Source organism: Engystomops pustulosus, chromosome 8, assembly GCF_040894005.1.
Source record: "Engystomops pustulosus chromosome 8, aEngPut4.maternal, whole genome shotgun sequence".
Classification (NCBI taxonomy): Eukaryota; Metazoa; Chordata; class Amphibia; order Anura; family Leptodactylidae; genus Engystomops; species Engystomops pustulosus.
Window position 1 is genome coordinate 17,927,410 of NC_092418.1, and position 25,717 is coordinate 17,953,126.

General features: G+C 44.1%; 1 protein-coding gene across 2 annotated transcripts in view; it reads left to right on the forward strand.

The window, feature by feature from the left end:
* The window catches only part of LMF1 (lipase maturation factor 1), a 299,716-nt gene that overhangs the window by 75,454 nt on the left and 198,545 nt on the right, over window positions 1–25,717 (forward strand). Inside the window, exon 2 of one of the 2 annotated variants that reach the window (XM_072119946.1) lies at window positions 20,512–20,821. In XM_072119946.1, coding sequence (XP_071976047.1) covers window positions 20,512–20,821 — 310 coding nt within the window. Of the gene's footprint in view, window positions 1–20,511; window positions 20,822–25,717 lie in introns of those variants that run through there. The other variant, XM_072119948.1, reaches the window with a different exon arrangement.

Below are 25,717 nucleotides of genomic sequence, written 5' to 3' on the forward strand. Positions count from 1 at the left end.
TTATAGTAGTTATATTCCTGTACATAGGGGCAGTATTATAGTAGTTATATTCTTGTACATAGGGGGCAGTATTATAGTAGTTATATTCCTGTACATAGGGACAGTATTATAGTAGTTATATTCCTGTACATAGGGGGCAGTATTATAGTAGTTATATTCTTGTACAAAGGGGGCAGTATTATAGTAGTTATATTACTGTACATAGGGACAGTATTATAGTAGTTATATTCCTGTACATAGGGGGCAGTATTATAGTAGTTATATTCCTGTACATAGGGACAGTATTATAGTAGTTATATTCCTGTACATAGGGGGCAGTATTATAGTAGTTATATTCTTGTACATAGGGGGCAGTATTATAGTAGTTATATTCCTGTACATAGGGGGCAGTGTTATAGTAGTTATATTCCTGTACATGGGGACAGTATTATAGTAGTTATATTCCTGTACATAGGGACAGTATTATAGTAGTTATATTCCTGTACATAGGGGGCAGTATTATAGTAGTTATATTCTTGTACATAGGGGGCAGTATTATAGTAGTTATATTCCTGTACATAGGGGCAGTATTATAGTAGTTATATTCTTGTACATAGGGGGCAGTATTATAGTAGTTATATTCCTGTACATAGGGACAGTATTATAGTAGTTATATTCCTGTACATAGGGGGCAGTATTATAGTAGTTATATTCTTGTACAAAGGGGGCAGTATTATAGTAGTTATATTACTGTACATAGGGACAGTATTATAGTAGTTATATTCCTGTACATAGGGGGCAGTATTATAGTAGTTATATTCCTGTACATAGGGACAGTATTATAGTAGTTATATTCCTGTACATAGGGGGCAGTATTATAGTAGTTATATTCTTGTACATAGGGGGCAGTATTATAGTAGTTATATTCCTGTACATAGGGGGCAGTGTTATAGTAGTTATATTCCTGTACATGGGGACAGTATTATAGTAGTTATATTCCTGTACATAGGGACAGTATTATAGTAGTTATATTCCTGTACATAGGGGGCAGTATTATAGTAGTTATATTCTTGTACATAGGGGGCAGTATTATAGTAGTTATATTCCTGTACATAGGGGGCAGTGTTATAGTAGTTATATTCCTGTACATAGGGGGCAGTATTATAGTAGTTATATTCTTGTACATAGGGGGCAGTATTACAGTAGTTATATTCTTGTACATAGGGGCAGTGTTATATTAGTTATATTCTTGTACACAGGGGGGCAGTATTATAGTAGTTATATTCTTGTACATAGGGGGCAGTATTATAGTAGTTATATTCTTGTACATAGAAGGCAGTATTATAGTAGTTATATTCTTGTACATAGGGGGCAGTATTATAGTAGTTATATTCTTGTTCATAGGGGGTAGTATTATAGTAGTTATATTCTTATACATAGAGGGCAGTATTATAGTAGTTATATTCTTGTACATAGGGGGCAGTATTATAGTAGTTATATTCTTGTACATAGGGGGTAGTATTATAGTAGTTATATTCTTGTACATAGGGGGCAGTATTATAGTAGTTATATTCTTGTACATAGGGGGCAGTATTATAGTAGTTATATTCTTGTACATAGAAGGCAGTATTATATTAGTTATGTTCTTGTACATAGGGGGCAGTATTATAGTAGTTATATTCTTGTACATAGGGGGGCAGTATTATAGTAGTTATATTCTTGTACATAGGGGGCAGTATTATAGTAGTTATATTCTTGTACATAGAAGGCAGTATTATAGTAGTTATATTCTTGTACATAGGGGGCAGTATTATAGTAGTTATATTCTTGTACATAGGGGGCAGTATTATAGTAGTTATATTCTTGTTCATAGGGGGTAGTATTATAGTAGTTATATTCTTGTACATAGAGGGCAGTATTATAGTAGTTATATTCTTGTACATAGGGGCAGTATTATAGTAGTTATATTCTTGTACATAGGGAGCAGTATTATAGTAGTTATATTCTTGTACATAGGGGGTAGTATTATAGTAGTTATATTCTTGTACATAGGGGGCAGTATTATAGTAGTTATATTCTTGTACATAGGGGGCAGTATTATAGTAGTTATATTCTTGTACATAGAAGGCAGTATTATAGTAGTTATGTTCTTGTACATAGGGGGCAGTATTATAGTAGTTATATTCTTGTACATAGGGGGCAGTATTATAGTAGTTATATTCTTGTACATAGGGGGCAGTATTATAGCAGTTATATTCCTGTAAATAGTATTATAGTCTCAGATATTGTTCCTATATATGTAATGATCATACAGGAGGTACAGACCAGTTGTTGCTGTTACGTAAACATATGCGTATTACACCTTCAGATTTCACCGATGCCAAAAACTGCTCACTTGAAGTCAGTAGGGTTAGTCGTTTGTGAGATACGGTATCAGTAAGGAAGTGTACTCTGCAGCCAAGATCAATATTAGAAATATGTTGCTTACATCTTATTAAATATTAATAGAAAGTAAATAAAACAAGACGTCTTTATGTAACAACAATATTCTTCAGATCTGAAGTCACTGTGGTTTCACCAAATGAAGGAGTATAATTAGTGATTGGAATTAATTAAGTTTAAGAGAAAACGGTCCCTTTATATTTACCACCCTATGCTATCCCATACTAATGTGCTCCTCAAAGTAAATGTTTTACGATTCCACAACTCCTTTTTCTCATATAGAGTTCCAAATATAAATACCCAGCGCAGAAAAAAAAATTAATAATAATATTCTAGCTACTTGCAACCTCCACTAGAGGGAGCTTGAGAGATAAATGTAGACTGTTTTCTCATTGAACTCTGTGATATCACAGTATGCAGTGAACTTCTGAGCTCCCTCTAGTGGTTGCTGCCAGCAAGTACAATTTTATTATTTATTTCTATGTCTCTGGTTTTAAAAAATTCCCATTCACACTTACTATCCCAGTGGGGGAAGAAACTCGATTGAGCCTAAACAATGATTATGCAATGATTTTTCATAGAAATAGTCCTGAAAACATTTCCAAGAACAAGTTAAGAAAAAATTGAAAATATGGATTAACCTCCCAACCTAGGAGCAGAAAGTGGTTGGACGAAATGCAAAGTTTGTAATGATTCCCCTCCCCATGCTGGGAGTTGTAGTCTTGACAAAGGGTGTGGAATAATGTAGGAATCAGGACAGAAAGAACATTTTTATTTCTTATCTTCGGGCGCTCAACTACTTTTTTTGCATACCCAACCCCCCCCCCCCCTCCCCTGCCAAACCTAAACTGCAAAGTAAATGGGACAGGAGGATCCTCGTCTGGTGACGCATCTCACTATCTATTGATCGCAGGGAACAAGTCCTGAGGAAATCACAGGATTTATTGATCGGTCTGGTTATACATTGGGGAGAGAGGAGACACCTGTGGAGATCAGTCCTGTGAAAAGCACACGCTGCCCACCCCGTCACACTGTCATCTCTGCGGGAAGAGGGGGATCCCAGATATAGCCTGGGGTCAGATACTTTCAGACCAGTGTGTTATGTAATATTGGGGATACACATCACATCTTTCTCTCTGTTTGTATAACTTCTATCCATCTATTATTTATCTATATATCTACCACATACCTATCTCTCTATCCCTGTAATATCTAATAATCTATATCTATTTATCTATCTATCTGCTATCTATCTATCTATCTCCTATCTGCACGACCTCAGGTGCAGACCGGAAGTGACGTCAGTTGGGAGCGCGCATGCGCTCTGACAGTGGAGAGAAGCGGCGGCCATTTTGGGTCTGGGCAGACCTATTCCAGAAGTCCTCAGGATGCAAAGAATATATAGAGGTGTGCGTATAGCAGGAGAAAGATTGCAAGGATTCTTTGCATCCTGAGGACTTCTGGAATAGGTCTGCCCAGACCCAAAATGGCCGCCGCTTCTCTCCACTGTCAGAGCGCATGCGCGCTCCCAACTGACGTCACTTCCGGTCTGCACCTGAGGTCGTGTACGTCACTTCCGGGTTGCGACTGGAACGGCGCCCACAAACAGGTGGATGGAGACGAGCTACCGAATTTGTATGAATGAACATTAGGAGACGTGGGCGGGGCCGCGATACTGGTGGGAGGATTGTATTTTATTATCTCTCTACTATGCTTGTTTACACTGTCGTTGGCACAAATAATGACACGAATGTTATACTCACCTATGCATATAACAATACCGAATGTAGCACTTTAAACATGTAATGTTTTTTATTATGTACTTTATTCACTGCCACTTTGTATCTTGACCAATCAATTACTTGCTTGGTCCTTAAATGCTTGGACATGCACTTTGCACCTTATGCTTGAAAAATGGCGTGCTTAAACGCCGAAACGTTGCACATGGAATAAAGCTTCACCCTTTTCTACGTACCTCGGAGTGCTGCCTCTTTTCTACAGTTACTTAGACGGACCCCGGCCAAGGGACCTACGGCTGCTGCACCCTTATCTTCCTGTGCTGCTTTGGACTCTCCTTTTTCTATCTATCTATCTATCTATCTATGAGCACAGATCTGTGGCTGCTCGCAGTCTTGGGGCTGATGTTCCTGGCTGACATTTCTTCTGTGTAGAACGAGGTCTGGAGAACATACAGAGGCCTCTTTACTGTACAATAAAAGTGTCCCTTCTCCGAATGTTGGAAGCATTTGATTTCAATTACAGTTAAACCCGTAATTACAGAAACCTGCAAGCAATTAAGAGGAAAATTCTATTTGGTGCGTTTTCTTTCCAGATTTTGTTGGATAACTCTTTAAAAACACAGAAATCCACAAAATGTACAAACTAAGAAATTGTTTATTCTTCCCGAAAACTATTTGTTTAAGGATGCAAATGCTTGTGGGTAAGACGCATGATGTGGAGGGCACAGACACATCACTGATGTTTTGGGGAGGTATATTGTATGTGCAGAGGCCCTGGAAATAAAAGGGGCCACCGTCACCTTCCTGTTCAATGGGGATCAAGTGCTGCAGTTGCTCGTGGGCGGATCCAGCAATGTATCCACCCATGAATAGAGCAATTTGTATACCATTTATAGTCCCACCTCAATGATATTGCTAATATGGGAGGTTGCCACAGGCTTATATAGAAAAGAAGCCACCTAGGAAGATGCAAGGGGCCCCATAGAGCATGGGTCCACAAGTTCCTCCTCTTCTTTTAGATACTCCAAGTAAAAAAGGGGGAAGATTTGATCAAACAGAATGAATTCAAGAGTATGATGATGGGTTTTTGGATATTATTCATTACAAAAAGCAATTCTTTATTCTTTGGAAGTGATTGTCTCTTAAAGGGGCATTACAGGCTCCTTTTGGTGACATAAGGCCCTCTCACAGATCAGTCGTGCCCATCGGTTGATTAACAAAGAATGGAACGGGTAGCAGACAGCTCCATTCACTATATAGTGGCCAAGCTGAGTCATTGGAGCTTAAACTCTTGTTAAAATTAATAAAATCTGATCTGCAATAACCTGGTCTGACCACTGAATCAAAACGGCGCTGTCTGTTTCCTGTTCCTTAGCCACTGAGAACAGATGATCTGTGGGTGGCTGGTTGTTGGAGTTTCATCAATATGATATGAAACAATAAACAAATTTAACAATATTGGGGCACTAATCTTAATACCTGCCCCCCACCTCCCCCCACCTCCAAACCTCCAAAGACTAATGAAAACGTCTTCTATATCTTTATGGAAATCTTCAGACTCATATATTCAAATCACATAATTACAGTCAGATTGAAGGACCTCAAAATCAAGATCTGCTTCCAAAAATTTTCCAAAAAAAGCTATTTTCCTAGAAGCCCCCCCCCCAGGCCAGTGGTGTCATTATCCAATATGATGCATCGAATGTCATAAGAAGACAAGAGTGTCCTTGTTCTTAAGAGGTCAGACTCTTCTTATAAGTTGCTGACCCCGAGGTCATCTTATGGTCTCAAAAAAAAAAAATTAAAACCTTTTAGACCCTCACTCTTATTGTTCTATATGACTGTTTGTAGCCTGTAATGTAATATTTGTATCTGTCCCCTATGATTTGTAAAGCTACGGAATATGATGGTGCTATATAAAGATTATTATTATTATTATTACTATTATTTAGAAGCAAAATGTTACATTTTTATGGATTTCCCACAAGTATCCCCTTATTTACATGATTACTGCCGGTGAATGTAACCAAGAGGGTTCTCATTCATAGACAGCAAGCAGTGATCTTATAAGAGGTAAATAATGGCAACATTGGGGCTCATAAGGATGCACGGACTGCACAAAGGATATTCCGACGATTACCATTTTGTGCAGCATTTAAAAGGGGATTGTGGTGCATGTGATCGCCAGCTTTCACACGACACAAATTGGGGGGGGGGGGGTCATCGGACGATCCGAAGGATTCGGACTGAGCGCGGGATTTAACATTTAAATTGTGTCGCAAGACAATGCACTTACATGCACTGGGAAGAAGAAGGTGAACTCCGGCGGACCTGAGCGGGGAATCGACACATGCAGGATATCGGGCGCACAATCTTAGTGAATTGCCCGGACTTCATCTTCGTCGGACCCTCCGGATTGGGGAATCGCGACAGGACCAGGTAAGTAAATGTGCCCCATTGAGTTTTTTTTGAAAGTTGTGGAACTTTTCATTCATTCAAACACAATCTTAAAGGAAACCTACCACCACGGATTTACCTAGTAAGGTAGATCCAGCGGTAGGTGCATGTAACGTATGTAAGGATAGCCCTTTTTAGGGCTAATCTTTTACTCCCCTCTATCTTTGCTAATCTTTAATCAGGGTAATATATAAATTTTCTAAAGAGGCTACTGGGTGGTGGAGTAGCCGGAGCTGAGGACTCGTCCGCAAAGCTGGAGTTCTGTGCATGTGCAGTAGCCCCGGCTTTGGAGCTGAGATTGCGCAGCTGCAGGCCTGTGTGTTGCGCATGCGCAGAACTCCGGCTTCTCATACGAGTGCGTGCAGCATCTTGTAGCTGCGCGCTGAAGATATCTGGGTAGGAGAATCTACTGGGGCAGGGAGTAGCCGCGCCGTGTAGCCTCAGCTCCAGCTACTCCACAACCCAGTAGTCTCTTTAGAAAATTAGCATATTACCCAGATTAGCAAAGATAGAGGGGAGCAAAGGATTAGCCCTAAACAGAGCTATCCTTACATACGTTAGATGCACCTACCACTGGATCTACCTTAATAGGTAGATCCATAGTGGTAGGTTTCCTTTAAAGGGATTGATTTATTGAAATATAACAGTGTGACGACTCACTATAAAATAATAGCATATGTGAAATGCGTTGTCACACCCGTCCATTGTGGAGGCACAGGATGTGCGCTCCATCCCAGCAGAGACATCATTTATATTAAACATTTTCCTGGTAGAGAGGAAAGGAATCGCAGTGTCAGGAGCAGCTGCGCATCTGGACTCTCTATAGGATATCCCCCTGCATTTAGCAGCGGCCTGGGACTGCAGTCACAGTTACATTGGCTGGAGTTTGTCTGTCTGAGACTTTCAGGGTTATGGCCTCTTGGAGTTGTTCCCTATAAAGCAATGCGGGGAAAGGACGGAGTTAAAGACACATACATCCTTGATTTCTCATATAAGAGAGTACCTAGACTTTTATCATATATCACCACTGAAGTGTCTGTCCATGAGTATTCTGCTTTGTGAAATAGTTGCCCCTCCTTTTGCAGGCTCTATCTCTAATTCTCAGTGACTGGAGACTAGCTGCCATCATGTCTCCATATGATGCACACAGAAGGTAGAGGAGAATCTGCTCCATAGCTCTTGTTGTCTCAGAAGCATAAACAGGATCTTACAAGACATAAATACTGATGTGAATGAAGCAATTTTAGAGATCTAAAAACTTACTATTATCTTCAGCAGCCTCTGTCTGTGCAGCAGCAAGATCATATAGGACAGTAAACATAAGTACGCATGTGAATAAAGCAATTTTTGTGAGATATAACCTTACTATTAGCTCAGCATCAATAGTATCATAGTAGGGAAGAATTGACCTGCACTAATATGAATAATGCACTTGAGTGAGATAGAAAACTTACTATTATCTCCAGCAGCATTTGCCTGTGCATCTTGTCTCTCACTCTGAAGCATTAACAGGATCATATTGCATACTATAGATAAATTATGTACTGGTGTGAATGAAGCACTCGGGGAAGGTTAGAAAACTTACTATCACCAGCAGCCTCTGTCTATGCCTCCCCTTTTGCATTCAGATGCATTGTCAGGGTACCATTAGGATATTATAAAGCAGTACTGCTATTTACTGATGAGAATGAAGCACCTGGTGACATAGAAAACTTACAATTATCTCCAGCAGTCTCTGCATGTGTTTACTTGTATCTCTTCTCTCTCACTAAGGTGCAACAGTAGGGTCACTGGGTTGCTGGTCTGACCATTGGGATCCCAACAATTGGGAGAACAAGGACACCAAAATTACCCTAAACGTTTGCATAGCATTGTGCATGCTCATCCATTCATTCCTATGGGATTTCTGTGTTGTCCCACAGGACAACTGTAGCGGAGGTCCCATTTATCTCCCAATCACTCCGTGTCCTATAGCTCCGTCCCCTGGCATTATTTACCCCCTTCTTTGCATAGTGTATACATGACTATTACGGCACATCCCATTGTATATCCCCATAGAGGTCTAATAGCTGATGACCAGGTTTGGCCATTTGTGATCTACAGTCACCTTGAGGTAGGTACCGTGCACTTACCTGGGGAGGTTCAAACACTTACAGCAGGAGATGTGAGCCGGGATCCCTGTGGCATAGCCGCTGCATAGCCCCAGGTTACTGAGCGGCCGCTGGCTGTTACTCTGGATATCCTCTGTCCATACAATGCACTATTATGTACCGTACATCCGACTACAGCGTTACCTCCAGTATTGATGGGAGAAGTAACAAACAATAGGCCATTTATAAATCATTAGTCGTATTCTACCTGATCCCGTGAGGGCGATATATACAGTATACAGGACGGACTGAGAAGGGTATAGAAAATCAGATATTTCCTACCTGTGACATGTTTGCACCTAGAATATCCTAACAAGGTGCTGCCCCCAATAACTCCTCAGGTTGTGTTAGGTAGTGAAGCTCCATTCCTTTAAAGTTAATCAGATTCAGATGTAATACCAGACACAACCCATGGAGAGGGGTGGCGCTGTTTTTTTTTTTAGGAGAGCAGCCATGTTTTTGGCCTGACCCCACAACACTTATGCCCTATCCATAAGAGAGGAGATAAGAGTCTGCACCTCACTGGTCACAAGAATGAGGGTCTCAGAGCCCCCTGTATAGAGTGACGATGCACATTTGGGATCACTTCACTTCTACAGGACTGACAACGCCCTGTACCTCTCTATGACCATGAACCCATAGAACTGAATGATGGGGAGGGGGGCTTTAGACATCAGCACTTCTGCTCCTTTCATACAAGGGCCTACAGGACCCCTATTCTTGTGATCACTGGTGTCCCGGTTTCCATTGCCCCATCTACAACCAGTGGTCCATGCACTCAATGGAGTGGTGCTGCAGTACCGGACACCACCTGTTGTGGTGCTGTTTGTAGAAGAAAGCTATGGTGTTTTCTGAACCCTGCACAATACTTGGGATGGACCATGGCTGGAGCTCTATGGTAGTCCAGCTCTTCTTTTTTCAGTGTCCGTTGCTGGACCCCTCTTAGGTCCTACAGTACTGAAGCCTCATCATGATGTTCATCTAGCCTTGAGCTTCTCCACTAATGACTTATGGACCCTTTAGTGGTTTGGCTGTATCGTTGTGGCTTTGACAATCTTGAGGGTTCCTTTATCTTCTCTGGTGCTCGCTTCATGTGTAATATACTATATTATAACTTCTCACCATAAAGAATCAGGACAGATCATCTTCAAGACTTGAGAGTCGCAGAATCCGAATAGAAAGTCCTAAAGTCTTTGGAGCACATTTACTTACCTGGTCCTGTCGCGATCCCGGGGTGCGCTGTCCGACAAGGATTCGGATCCGGCGCAATTCACTAAGGTCGTGCGTCCAATTTCCTGCAGGCGTCGCTTCCGTGCCGAGGTCTGCCGGAGTTCACCTTCTTCTTCCTGGTGCATGTAAGTGCTGATCTTGCAACACATTTAGTTTTTTAAATTCCGCTGTTTTTCCGAATCCGTCGGGTTGTCCGATGGCCATGCCCCCCCGATTTCTTTCGCGCCAATGCGCCACAATCCAAACGCGTGTGCCAAAAACCCGGGACAATTCAGCACAAAAACGAAATATTTGCAAAAACCCGACAGAATCGCGGTCCGTGGACCCTTAGTAAATGAGCCCCTTTGTCTTAATACTGACTGGCAAAATATAAGAGCTAGGTCCATTCACATCCATCCCGGAACCATCACTGATTCCTACCGTATTAGCAGGATTCTAAACACGTGACTAGACATGATTGAAGAAGTGGTCATGGTGGTCTGGGCCAGAAGGACAAGAATAATGTGAACAACTTCAGTCCTACATGTTGCGTGTAATTTTATAAAATCTTACGGTACGACTATATAGCCTTCGTATAGTGTCGATATTGTTATTGGAGCACTCAGATGTGTTTGGACTCCTATGGATGCACCTGCTCCTATGTCATTGACTTCCGTATACTCAGACATCTTCTAGACAGGGTCTTGGATCCAGACAAGACTTGGAAAGTTTGACTTTAGACTATGCTATCATGTGGTGTATGGCTATCAGTGTATAGTCAGTCACTGTTCACACATCGGACCCCCATATAGGGCATGAAAGCCGGTAGTGTGTAGACGGCAGCATGACCTAATGTGACACCGTGTGATAACATTGTGTCAGGGACAGAAGGTCTCAGCCTGAATCTAGACAACAGTCCATTACATCACGGACCGGTCTGAATCCCACAGGCTACGTACTGTCCCAGTATCCTCCATTCACCATCCACATTGTAGGGGCACCACTGATGGCCTGGTCCCCATGACCTAGCAGGTTTGTGGAGGTCTAACCCTTAGTATTCTCATCTATCATGAAGATGGGGGTCCTTTGTACCCCCCAAAATGAATGGAGTATATAATATAATACCGTTACTAGATGCCTTCATGTATGGGGTTATGTAATGGTCACTGTATGGCGGTATGAAGGAGACTCTGCAGTACATCTTGCAGGTTTTGGGTAATTAAAGGGATATTCTACTTATTTACACTGCACCTGGATGAAGAAGACTATGGCCACGTCTTAATGTGCCGTATGTTATAGGTACATGGATGACATTATATCAATGGGTGGGAAAGACCAACATATCGCGGCTGCCGTGTATTGGAGGAGGCAGAGGGCACCTTTAATTTAGAAAAATCTCCCTCGTGAAGTTGATTTCACAAGATCCTGTAGCAAACATCATAAATTATGCTAGAAAAGTGCAAACAAAGGGATGGCATGATTACTGCTGGCTGGGACCCAATCACCTGGATGGTGCGCCGGGTGCCCCCTGGATGACATCACTTTGCGCACAGCAGTGGGTGGTGACTCATGTGAGGCACATTGTTCCATAGAGAAGACTCACTTGATCGACCATGACTGACCGGGCACATCAGGAAACCGGGGCCAAAAACTTTGGATTGTTTACCATGTACTCCACTGTATACATGTACTGTATGTACTGCACTGTTTACATGTATATACTGTGAGTGTCTGTATATACTGCACTGTATACATGTATATACTGTGAGTGTCTGTATATACTGCACTGTATACATGTACTGTATGTACTCCACTGTATACATGTATATACTGGGAGTGTCTGTATATACTGTATACATGTATACACTGGGAGTGACTGTATGTACTCCACTGTATACATGTATACACTGGGAGTGACTGTATGTACTCCACTGTATACATGTATATACTGGGAGTGACTGTATGTACTCCACTGTATACATGTATATACTGGGAGTGACTGTGTATACTGTACTGTATATACTGCACTGTATACATGTATATACTTTGAGTGTCTGTATATACTGCACTGTATACATGTACTGTATGTACTCCACTGTATACATGTATATACTGGGAGTGTCTGTATATACTGTATACATGTATACACTGGGAGTGACTGTATGTACTCCACTGTATACATGTATATACTGGGAGTGACTGTATGTACTCCACTGTATACATGTATACACTGGGAGTGACTGTATGTACTCCACTGTATACATGTATACACTGGGAGTGACTGTATGTACTCCACTGTATACATGTATACACTGGGAGTGACTGTATGTACTCCACTGTATACATGTACTGTATGTACTGCACTGTTTACATGTATATACTGTGAGTGTCTGTATATACTGCACTGTATACATGTATATACTGTGAGTGTCTGTATATACTGCACTGTATACATGTACTGTATGTACTCCACTGTATACATGTATACACTGGGGGTGACTGTATGTACTCCACTGTATACATGTATACACTGGGGGTGACTGTATGTACTCCACTGTATACATGTATACACTGGGGGTGACTGTATGTACTCCACTGTATACATGTATACACTGGGGGTGACTGTATGTACTCCACTGTATACATGTATACACTGGGAGTGACTGTATGTACTCCACTGTATACATGTATATACTGTGAGTGTCTGTATGTACTCCACTGTATACATGTATATACTGTGAGTGTCTGTATGTACTCCACTGTATACATGTATATACTGTGAGTGTCTGTATGTACTCCACTGTATACATGTATACACTGGGAGTGACTGTATGTACTCCACTGTATACATGTATACACTGGGAGTGACTGTATGTACTCCACTGTATACATGTACTGTATGTACTGCACTGTTTACATGTATATACTGTGAGTGTCTGTATATACTGCACTGTATACATGTATATACTGTGAGTGTCTGTATATACTGCACTGTATACATGTACTGTATGTACTCCACTGTATACATGTATACACTGGGGGTGACTGTATGTACTCCACTGTATACATGTATACACTGGGGGTGACTGTATGTACTCCACTGTATACATGTATACACTGGGGGTGACTGTATGTACTCCACTGTATACATGTATACACTGGGGGTGACTGTATGTACTCCACTGTATACATGTATACACTGGGGGTGACTGTATGTACTCCACTGTATACATGTATACACTGGGGGTGACTGTATGTACTCCACTGTATACATGTATACACTGGGGGTGACTGTATGTACTCCACTGTATACATGTATACACTGGGGGTGACTGTATGTACTCCACTGTATACATGTATACACTGGGGGTGACTGTATGTACTCCACTGTATACATGTATACACTGGGGGTGACTGTATGTACTCCACTGTATACATGTATACACTGGGGGTGACTGTATGTACTCCACTGTATACATGTATACACTGGGGGTGACTGTATGTACTCCACTGTATACATGTATACACTGGGGGTGACTGTATGTACTCCACTGTATACATGTATACACTGGGGGTGACTGTATGTACTCCACTGTATACATGTATACACTGGGAGTGACTGTATGTACTCCACTGTATACATGTATACACTGGGAGTGACTGTATGTACTCCACTGTATACATGTATATACTGTGAGTGTCTGTATGTACTCCACTGTATACATGTATATACTGTGAGTGTCTGTATGTACTCCACTGTATACATGTATATACTGTGAGTGTCTGTATGTACTCCACTGTATACATGTATATACTGTGAGTGTCTGTATGTACTCCACTGTATACGCGTACACACACACACACACACACATTGTGAGTGACTATATACTGCACTGTATACATATATGTACTGGGACTATATACTGCCCTGCGTGTGTGTGTGTGTGTATATATATATATATATATATATATATATATCTATCTATATACACTCACCGGCCACTTTATTAGGTACACCTGTCCAACTGCTCGTTAACACTTAATTTCTAATCAGCCAATCACATGGCGGCAGTGCATTTAGGCATGTAGACATGGTCAAGACAATCTCCTGCAGTTCACACCGAGCATCAGTATGGGGAAGAAAGGTGATTTGAGGCCTTTGAACGTGGCATGGTTGTTGGTGCCAGAAGGGCTGGTCTGAGTATTTCAGAAACTGCTGATCTACTGGGATTTTCACGCACAACCATCTCTAGGGTTTACAGAGAATGGTCCGAAAAAATCCAGTGAGCGGCAGTTCTGTGGGCGGAAATGCCTTGTTGATGCCAGAGGTCAGAGGAGAATGGGCAGACTGGTTCGAGCTGATAGAAAGGCAACAGTGACTCAAATCACCACCCGTTACAACCAAGGTAGGCAGAAGAGCATCTCTGAACGCACAGTACGTCGAACTTTGAGGCAGATGGGCTACAGCAGCAGACGACCACACCGGGTGCCACTCCTTTCAGCTAAGAACAGGAAACTGAGGCTACAATTTGCACAAGCTCATCGAAATTGGACAGTAGAAGATTGGAAAAACGTTGCCTGGTCTGATGAGTCTCGATTTCTGCTGCGACATTCGGATGGTAGGGTCAGAATTTGGCATCAACAACATGAAAGCATGGATCCATCCTGCCTTGTATCAGCGGGTCAGGCTGGTGGTGGTGGTGTCATGGATCCATCCTGCCTTGTATCAGCGGGTCAGGCTGGTGGTGCTGGTGTCATGGATCCATCCTGCCTTGTATCAGCGGGTCAGGCTGGTGGTGGTGGTGTCATGGATCCATCCTGCCTTGTATCAGCGGCTCAGGCTGGTGCTGGTGGTGTCATGGATCCATCCTGCCTTGTATCAGCGGCTCAGGCTGGTGGTGGTGGTGTCATGGATCCATCCTGCCTTGTATCAGCGGGTCAGGCTGGTGGTGGTGGTGTCATGGATCCATCCTGCCTTGTATCAGCGGGTCAGGCTGGTGGTGGTGGTGTCATGGTGTCTTTGGACCCCTTGGTACAACGCCACAGCCTACCTGAGTATTGTTGCTGACCATGTCCATCCCTTTATGAGCACAATGTACCCTGTAACATCTGATGGCTACTTTCAGCAGGATAATGCGCCAGGTCATAAAGCTGGAATCATCTCAGACTGGTTTCTTGAACATGACAATGAGGTCACTGGACACAAATGGCCTCCACAGTCACCAGATCTCAATCCAATAGAGCATCTTTGGGATGTGGTGGAACGGGAGATTCGCATCATGGATGTGCAGCCGACAAATCTGCGGCAACTGTGTGATGCCATCATGTCAATATGGAGCAAAATCTCTGAGGAGCTTCCAGCACCTTGTTGAATCTATGCCACGAAGAATTGAGGCAGTTCTGAAGGGAAAAGGGGGTCCAACCCGTTACTAGCATGGTGTACCTAATAAAGTGGCCGGTGAGTGTATATTGTATACTGCACTGTATAGACCTTTATTTTGTATATACTACACTGTATATATATATATATATATACGGGGAGTAAATGAATATACTGCTCTGTATAAATGTATATTTAGGAAGTGACTGTATGTATGAGGGTGACACCATATCTATTACAGTTATTCACTGTCTTTTGGATTTGCAGCCTGGCCCTGTTGCCCCCGTCCCCCGCTCGCCCTGTTGCCCCCGTCCCCCGCTCGCCCTGTTGCCCCCGTCCCCCGCTCGCCCTGTTGCCCCCGTCCCCCGCTCGCCCTGTTGCCCCCGTCCCCCGCTCGCCCTGTTGCCCCCGCCGCTTGTGTACATTTGGTGTAATTTTTTTTTTATTTTTTTGTAATGAAAACCATTTTTGTAGCTTTTCTTTCATGATTCCTGTGATGGGACCTGTTGAGCGCCGCATCTCTTGGCGGAGGCGATGATTGCAGTGGAACATTCCTGATAGCCCCGGCCAGCTCCGCGCTCTCATGTTTACTTGGCAGATGCCCCCCGCGCCTCCCCAAGATTGTGGACGCTGTCTTCAATTAGGAGCCTTACACTGGGCAACACACCGTGAGCAAGCCGACCTCACATGGCGCATTCCTGGCCCCCTTTGGGGAATATCTCGGATTATACGGGGACATTGAGGCCATATCGATAGAGAGAACACGGATACACAAATCATTGTGCAGATCCATTTGGGAGACTCTCAGACCTGACTTATCAATTGCACATTACATCAAACAGGCTGGCTAATCGATTCTCACACTGCATCCAACAAGTAGGCCCAGAACAGAGGAATTTGCATAGGACAAGCCTTTTGTCTCTGGTTATTTGGGAGGGTCTGAAGGACCCACCAAATAACAGGCTCCATGTTCCCCTGTGAGGACTCCCCTTGTATTCTGCCGTGACACAGAGACCACCCCGGACATGTAACTTTGAGAGATTCCCCATAGACTTTTTTTTACTAGGTCAGTGGTCGCACCCCTTCATCAGAAGCCATGATTTTGTCAGGGGCGCTAATACGCTGCTCATGTCATGATGAGAAGTTGGATCTATGGTGGTCCAGACTTGTAAGCTGTAGGTCTGGAGGTCCGCTCATGTGTGGACTTGTTATACTAAAGAGAAGAAGTATCTTGCGCTGTCGCTCCTCTCTCCTGAGAGATTGTGTTAGAAATGTGGCGGAAAATTGCATATTCTCTCCGCAACGAAAAGCTGATGTTCCACCGCAGCTGCTGAACAGCTTGAGCCAAGGGACGTGGGGTGGGAGCTGGGGGTGCAAACAGGGATCCAAAAATGTCCCTTATAGAATCAGTATCGCCGAGCAACCCATGGATTGACAGTCAGATCCAAAATTTAGTGTACTGAAAATCTCTTCCTATGAGGACTGGGGTGCGGTATGGGACCCTGCACACATTTTATACCTCAGTATCTACTAGAGGGACATCTTTAGCCGTACATACCCATCATAAGAGTCAGTGTACTACGTAATCATTACTTTGTGTATGTTGAAATAAGGATTTCTATTCCAGGGGGTGTGTCCTCACACTGCTGTGCTCTGTACTCTCTGCAGCCAGTATTGTTAATAATAATAATAATTCTTTATGTATATAGCGCACACAGATTACGCAGCGCTGCACAGATCAGTCCCTGTCCCCAATGGGGCTCACAATCTATTCACCTACCAGTATGTTTTGGAGTGTGGGAGGAAACCGGAGGAATTGTTCATTTGATATGGCATATGATCTACTTGTATAATCCTACTTATAGATGTAGTCAGGGTTTTGTATTGTCCCTGGAGAGATGTAAAGTCGGACACCATTTTTCAATGTTGCATGTAGCAGCAGGGCTGTGAAATATGGACTTATGTTACAAGATTGTACTGAGGGTGTGTCCTCACACTGCTGTGCTCTCTGTACAGTAGTTAGGTATTGTCCCTGGAGTGATGTGTAATCAGACTTTGTTTGTATGTTGTTAGTAGCAGCAGGACTGTGATATATGGATTTATAATTTTTTAGAACACTATTGGGGGGGTGTTCTCACACTGCTGTGCTCTGTGCGCTCTGCAGCCAGTGTTAGGTATTGTCCTTCGAGAGGTGTGTAATAATACCTTTGTGTGTGATGTGAGTAGCAGCAGGGCTGTGATATATGGATTTTTATTCCAGGTTTATCATGCTGGGGGCTTGTCCTCACACTGCTGTGCTCTGTGTGCTCTGCATTGAACTGCTCCACAACTCTTTCCTTCTGCCATAAAGTTGGAGGATGCTTCTGCTTGAATGCTAGGAGAGTCATTCAGTCCAGAGAAGAGTGTAGCAGCTCAGAGCACAGCAGTGTGAAGACACCTCCCTGTACACACAGAGAAGCTACAATCCTGGAATATATATATATATATTTTTTTTTTTTACAGTCCAGAGAGAATTTTTTACTGCTTTGGCTTTGCTACATAGAGGGAGTAAACTTTGGATGGAAGTGAATTTCATATCTTGTATATTTTGGGGTCAGGTGCTGCTTTGCAATCGTTTCGAACGTCGGGAAAATGTTCCAATACCAGAACTTTAATGTAACCTCACATCTAGTAGTAAGACAACGCTGGCAATGCTCCGATCCCGGAAAACCTTGGAGAATATGGATCCCGTAGTAATGTTCCTGGTTGGGGGGGCGGCTGTGTACCCCTATAACGGAGCAGACATCAGACTGAGGGTCCTGTGTTCTCATCTATCCAGCTGATCAGACTAGTAGGAAATACCCCCCCACCCCACTTCCCGCCCCCCTGCGCTCTAATTGGCTGTGGTTTCGCGCAGCTCTTCCTAATTTTATAGAAATAACCGTGGAAAATTATATTTTTGGTCAACGCTCATGTTCGTAATTAAAAGTGCAGTTAAGAAAAGACCAAAATTCAGATCCCGTCTGAGGCCTCCGTCTTGGGGGAGAAAGCCCTGTGTGTGGGTGGCATTTTGTGCACGCTCCCTCGGTGTCCTGAGAGCGAATATGTAAAAAAAATGAAGACAAAAAGTATTAAAAACCCTCTCTCGTTTTTTGTATACAGCTCCTGTGCAGATTTATGTATCTTTAGACTAACCCTGTATAGCCCGATCCTGCAGTCATACTCCTCCTCTTATACCCAGTACTGGGACAATGTGATTGGTAAAGCTGACTACATAAGGCTTGTTTGCAGTCTGTAACCATGGAGACACACAGCCCTGCATATGAGATGCAAACACGCATCTAATCTATTTTCGATGATTTTTCAAATTGTACATGACATTTTGAACTTGGTACGAAAATCAAGTCCCACATGGTCACCCGGGATGTGGCATGGGCGGTCTGTGTAACCACATTTGTATTGGTCATTGGCAGGGGCAATGCCCAGGTAGGTCGGTGAGGTCCCGGCAGCACTAGGTGCACTTACTGTCGCCTCTACAAGACTCTATTATTAGTTGGGGTTAATGAGCTCAGTCCCTGCACATGACGCTGTTGTGCAATTTTTAGCTACTTCTTTGAATTCCCCTCGCAGTTTTCGGGAGGGATCTTGAGGAAACTGATTTTTCTGTATTGTGCCGTCCGAGAGGTGCTGCCCCCCCCCCCCCCCCCAGGAATAAAACATAAAGAGCCAAAAGTTCCTGTATTGTAATCTCATAGTTTTAAATAGAATATTGAAAACACTGACACAGAGACTGGCTATAACAGAGCTCGTGTACCGTGTATGTCTCTCCGGGGCTGCTACATGCTGACGCACTTACCTGCACCGCAACATTGTTACCGGGCGACCCACTTACCTGCGCTGCAACGTTGTTACAGGCAGACGCACTTACCTGCGCTGCGACGTTGTTACCGGGCGACCCACTTACCTGCGCTGCAACGTTGTTACAGGCAGACGCACTTACCTGCACTGCAACATTGTTACCGGGCGACGCACTTACCTGCACCACAACATTGTTACCGGGTGACGCACTTACCCGCACTGCGACATTGCTACATGCTGACGCACTTGCCCGCACCGCAACGTTGTTACAGGCTGGCGCACTTACCTACACCGCAACGTTGTTACAGGCTGGCGCACTTACCTACACCGCAACGTTGTTACAGGCTGGCGCACTTACCTACACCGCAACGTTGTTACAGGCTGGCGCACTTACCTACACCGCAACGTTGTTACAGGCTGGCGCACTTACCTACACCGCAACGTTGTTACAGGCTGGCGCACTTACCTACACCGTGACGGTACCGGATGACACACTTACTTGCACTGCGACGTTGGTACCGGATGACGCACTTACCTGCACTGCGACGTTGGTACCGGATAACGCACTTACCTGCACTGCGACGTTGGTACCGGATAACGCACTTACCTGCACTGCGACGTTGGTACCGGATAACGCACTTACCTGCACTGCGATTTTGGTACTGACTAACACATAATAATTTCATGTAATCACTGGGGATGTGATTGGGTGGCGCTATTCTGGCGGCAGAGGTACACCCCCCCCCCCCTCACTCCTAAAATAAATGGTTGAGAATGAGTAAGTGCAGCAGGTCTGAGCAGCGCTCTGTTACGAGGCTTCGGTGCGGGGCTCATGTGCTGTAATTAAATCCCTCAGACAGACTGCGCAGAAAGAGTGCTTCAGTCTGGCCGCGGTGGGCCGCATTTACGGGGCAGATAATGTTAGTCTGCTGCAGTGAACGGGACTTTATTAGCGGTGGGAGGTGCAGACACCTTTTACGATTCCTCCGTGCCAGGCCTGAGACTGGCTCTATATCTATGTCAGGACAAGGGGCGCTGCTCGCACCCCCAAATAGCCTCCAGGGGCAGTGAGAGAATGTAATGCAGGACCTCCCTTTATTCCCCACATGGTAATAGTGGGGTTGTCTCCCCCTTTAGGGTTTATGTTGAGGCCACTCTTATGAATTGCATGTAATTGCATCATGCAATGTACCCAGCAATGCAGTACAGTGCAGTAACCTGCTGTGACCACCGCTTCGTAGATGTCGTATTTGCAGTGAAGACTGACACCAAGGGAAAACGATGAAGCCACTTATCTGTGTCTCTTCTTCTCCCACAGTTGTGGCCTTTCTTGTGGCTTTCCACCAAAACAAGCAACTTATCGGGGACCGGGGATTACTGCCATGCAAGCTGCACCTCCAGAACATCCAACAGTACTTCCGTGGGAAAATAGGGATGGAAGCAATCAGCCACGCGCCCACCGTACTCTGGATGCTAGACTGGTCCACCATGGACGCCCATCTGGATAACATTGCTCTGCTTGGCCTGTTTATATCAGCTTTCATTGTGATAACTGGATGCGCCAACATGATCATGATGGGAACATTGTGGATTCTGTACCACTCCATAGTGAGTGTAGGACAACTATGGTGAGTGCAGCTCTGGAGTATAATACAGGATGTAACTCAGGATCAGTACAGGATAAGTAATGTCATGTATGTACACAGTGACTGCACCAGCAGCAGAATAGTGAGTGCAGCTCTGGTGTATAATACAGGATGTAACTGAGGATCAGTACAGGATAAGTAATGTCATGTATGTACACAGTGACTCCACCAGCAGCAGAATAGTGAGTGCAGCTCTGGGGTATAATACAGGATGTAACTCAGGATCAGTACAGGATAAGTAATGTCATGTATGTACACAATGACTGCACCAGCAGCAGAATAGTGAGTGCAGCTCTGGGGTATAATACAGGATGTAACCCAGGATCAGTACAGGATAAGTAATGTCATGTATGTACACAGTGACTGCACCAGCAGCAGAATAGTGAGTACAGCTCTGGGGTATAATACAGGATGTAACTCAGGATCAGTACAGGATAAGTAATGTCATGTATGTACACAGTGACTGCACCAGCAGCAGAATAGTGAGTGCAGCTCTGGGGTATAATACAGGATGTAACTCAGGATCAGTACAGGATAAGTAATGTCATGTATGTACATAGTGACTGCACCAGCAGCAGAATAGTGAGTGCAGCTCTGGAGTATAATACAGGATGTAACTCAGGATCAGTACAGGATAAGTGATGTCATGTATGTACACAGTGACTGCACCAGCAGCAGAATAGTGAGTGCAGCTCTGGGGTAGGATGCAGGATGTAACTCAGGATCAGTACAGGATAAGTAATGTCATGTATGTACACAGTGACTGCACCAGCAGCAGAATAGTGAGTGCAGCTCTGGGGTATAACACAGGATGTGACTCGGGGTCAGTATAAGATGAGTAATGTCATGTATGTACACAGTGACTACACCAGCAGAATAGTGAGTGCAGCTCTGGGGTATAATACAGGATGTAACTCAGGATCAGTACAGGATAAGTAATGTCATGTATGTACACAGTGACTGCACCAGCAGCAGAATAGTGAGTGCAGCTCTGGAGTATAGTACAGGATGTAACTCAGGATCAGTACAGGATAAGTAATGTCATGTATGTACACAGTGACTGCACCACCAGCAGAATAGTGAGTGCAGCTCTGGAGTATAATACAGGATGTAACTCAGGATCAGTACAGGATAAGTAATGTCATGTATGTACACAGTGACTGCACCAGCAGCAGAATAGTGAGTGCAGCTCTAGGGTATAATACAGGATGTAACTCAGGATCAGTACAGGATAAGTAATGTCATGTATGTACACAGTGACTGCACCAGCAGCAGAATAGTGAGTGCAGCTCTGGGGTATAACACAGGATGTGACTCGGGGTCAGTATAAGATGAGTAATGTCATGTATGTATGTGGACAAGCCATGTGGTATCGGGTCCTGTAGTGTACAGCTATGACTACATCACCAGCAGGTAGATTCTCAGTCCAGAAGCTCAGGGTTACTGTGACAAGGAATCCATCATATGTGAAATTAGATTTTTATATTATTTTTCGCAGTGCAGGTAACCTAGTAGCCGCCTCCTCCTCATGTCTGGTGGTCGCTGGTGCGTGCTCGTGCCTTTCATTCCTCAGCGTGCACGGGTCAGTGCGGAGGACAGCGCATTATTATTGTGCACACACTGTAACGCTCAGCCCAGTGATGGGCAGGTTTATCAGGTTGTATAGAGGCGACGCTGCTCCTGTAGCTGCTGAGTGATCCGTCCCTGCGCCCACCTGCTCACCAGCCATGTGTACCCGTTACTAGCTCACCCGAGCGCGCACCACATAGCCTGTACCTGGCACGCTTGGCTGCTCTCAGGTGAGACACGGCTGTGAGTGCGTTCCCTTTGAACCTATATCACTGTCACGGAGGGCGGGAACCTGCAGAATGAAATTGTGCACTCACCCCTGGCTGCCTGTCCGGGATCCCCCTTGATCTTTGGCTACATGAAGGATGCAAGCTGATTGGCTGACTAGATGTTAAAGGGCTTGCACCAAAAGTTTAAAGTCATTACTTGTACACGGGGTAATAACTTGCTGATTTTTGGGGATCTGAAATCTGCTGTCATTACCTCTTGTTTGTTTGAATCTTGCGGCTTCATGGATGTAAAAGTGACAGCAAACTCTGAAAGTTTTTCTAAGAATAGATCCCCCGCCGGCCCGTACTCCCAGCACATGCATATACATGGGGCACATGCGTATGTACAGGATACACACATACATAATGGAAGGCACCGCGTCTCGCTCCCCGGTTAATTGCCCGTTCCTGCCTCCCTTTATGTGTCCCTTCTGTTTGGCCCGGGGAACAGAGACGCCTTTGTTTTAATTCTTGTTTTTCACTGACTGGAGATAGAAAACAAAAAGGGAAGCCGATTATCCCGGCGACTTGTAAAGTCAATGTACAGGGCTCATAGGGGGTCATCCTTCCTGCAAAAGGAAGAAGCTTTGGGGAAACTTCCTGTGTCACTGGTGAGAGAAGAGGGGATCAGTTTCAAAGCCAACACTCGCATGTCCCCCTCTTCTTTCCAGAAAACTGGCGATACGGTGCCAAACGTGTTGTTCCAGCAGCTGAAGGGTGCGCCACTACCATGACAACCCGGCGAAACTATTGGACAAAAAAGATCTTGGTATCTAAATATCTAGTTTATTGCTCCTTCTGTCATATCCATGTACAGAGCATTTACATGTTATCCAATTACAACCTCAAAGTTGCAAAACAAAGATACTTCTAGTTCTGATGGAACTTCATATCATTCTGATTCTACTGACAAACTGTCATTTCCACTCCCCGGGGGATGACTTGCATTACATTGATGGTCCTTTGTGTCTTTGTTAGTCCCATAATGGACTTTTTTTTTTGTTTTTCCCCATACCCACGATGGGCCTATTGCTCTTTCCCATTTTCCGTTGGACCTTTGGGTACTTGGGCTTTCTTATGGTTCCTCCAGTTGACCTGTGGCTTCTTCTAGATGCCCAAGGGCTCCCTCCCTCTTCCCTGGTGGGTTCCCTCTCCCCCTTGGCTCCCTCCTGCACTGACCGACACCCCCCAAACTGGTGGTCTGAGGGCTCCCGCTCCCCCCACAGACCAATGGGCCTGTTCTTTTCCTTCACTTCAGGGACTCTTCCTCATTCCTTTCAGGGACTTTCTGAGTCCTTTTTATTTCCTTGAGGGACCTTTCATGTCTTTCCAAAACCTCTCAATGGATGGTTAAAGTTGTAGGGCGTTCCTGTGATCTGAAAAAGGAACCTGTTTCTGTCCCAGCATTTAAAGGGGTTTTCCTCCATGACATATCCTTATTGATGGTCTGTCATTGGGATAAGCCATCAGCAGCAGATTGCTGGGGCTCCCACTGATCGGCTGCGTGCTCCTCTCCTAAGCATCAAGGCCACTTTTTGTCTACATTTGTCTGTCAAACCAGAGGCGTGACTAGGAGAAGCAGGGCCCCATAGCAGGCTTCTGCATGGGGCCCCCCCTTCTCACTTAAGAAATATACATATTTGTATACTCACACATGCAAGTTACAATCACACATTTATACACACATATATAGAGCATATATACATCAGATATGTTATATATATATATATGTTATGCTGTACAATGTGCAGCATAATATGTTTATAATGGTGCACATCCTCCACTCTTTAGTGTGCCGGGTAGCATGACGGGGGCCCCTGACACTGTGGGCCCCATAGCGGCTACTATGGCTGCTACCACTGTAGTTACGCCCCCTGTGTCAAACTTTTGAGAACAATCAAACCGGTCATTTTGTATCAGGTCTACAGAGTCCACAAGGCCTGACAGTAATAACCCCAGCCTGTTCCTTATTACTCACTGCCCTAGTAATCAGATTTTTGTAAACCGACCTTTCCATGACAGATCCCTTTAAATCTCCTTCCTTCAGTCAGAACTTCTGATGGTTTTGTGTGCTTCGCTCTGTAATGTATCCTGATGTTTGTGGATTTCTAGCATCAGCACAATGTCCTCCCCCGGGGGTAAAGTGAATGAAGAAGCCCTTCTTGTCATTCACGTCTTTTGATCTGGACTTTGCATAACTTGAAAAAAGCCAATTTCCACAATAAAAACCACTGGCGGCCATTCATAGAGATAACCAGATCCGGCAGCGGTCCTCCTCGCAGCGTCCCGGAGAAATAGGCCAAAGATCCTGGCAGTCAGTGAGATGTAATGATATAAGTCACGATTCCATTTCTCTTCCTTGTATGGGAAAGTTTTTATTTATTTTCATGTCCAGCGTTGAGTCCTGGGACATCGGGTTATCATCGCTATCATTCACTGACACATAAGTGTCTATATCGTTGCGGTTGTGTCACTGGACTGGCTGTAACTTTATACACACTCCAGCCGTAGACATCAGATTTTTGTGGGTTGCATTGCATCATGGGGGATCTGCCTCACATTTTAAAATGTCTATATGGTGGTGGTTGTGTAGCCCCGTCCTGGAAGGCCTGTAATCGTGCAGAGCGGCTCCCTGCCCTCAACACTACAGAGGAGTAACCTTTGTAACTTTATGCACAGTCGGACATAGACATCAGATTTTCGAAGGCCGGGTTGCATTTTGGGGCATCCTGATGCCTTTTGGATAATCTACATAATATATATTTTTTTTAATATTGATCTCAAACTAATATTTTTTATCTTAATTGAATTTATAGAGGATCTCCACATAGATACATAGAAAAATCTGATTTATAAGGCAAGTTGTGATGGTTACTGGACTGTCAACTGTGACGCAAAACTAGAGCTCATCCCTGGATGGATAGGGAAGAGCTCCGATTTTCTCCATTGAATGCACCACATCTATTGCATTATATTTGTGTTCATTCTGCGCTATCTGCTTCATGGTTAGGGTATCAGTGGGTGTAAGAGGTCGGTCAAT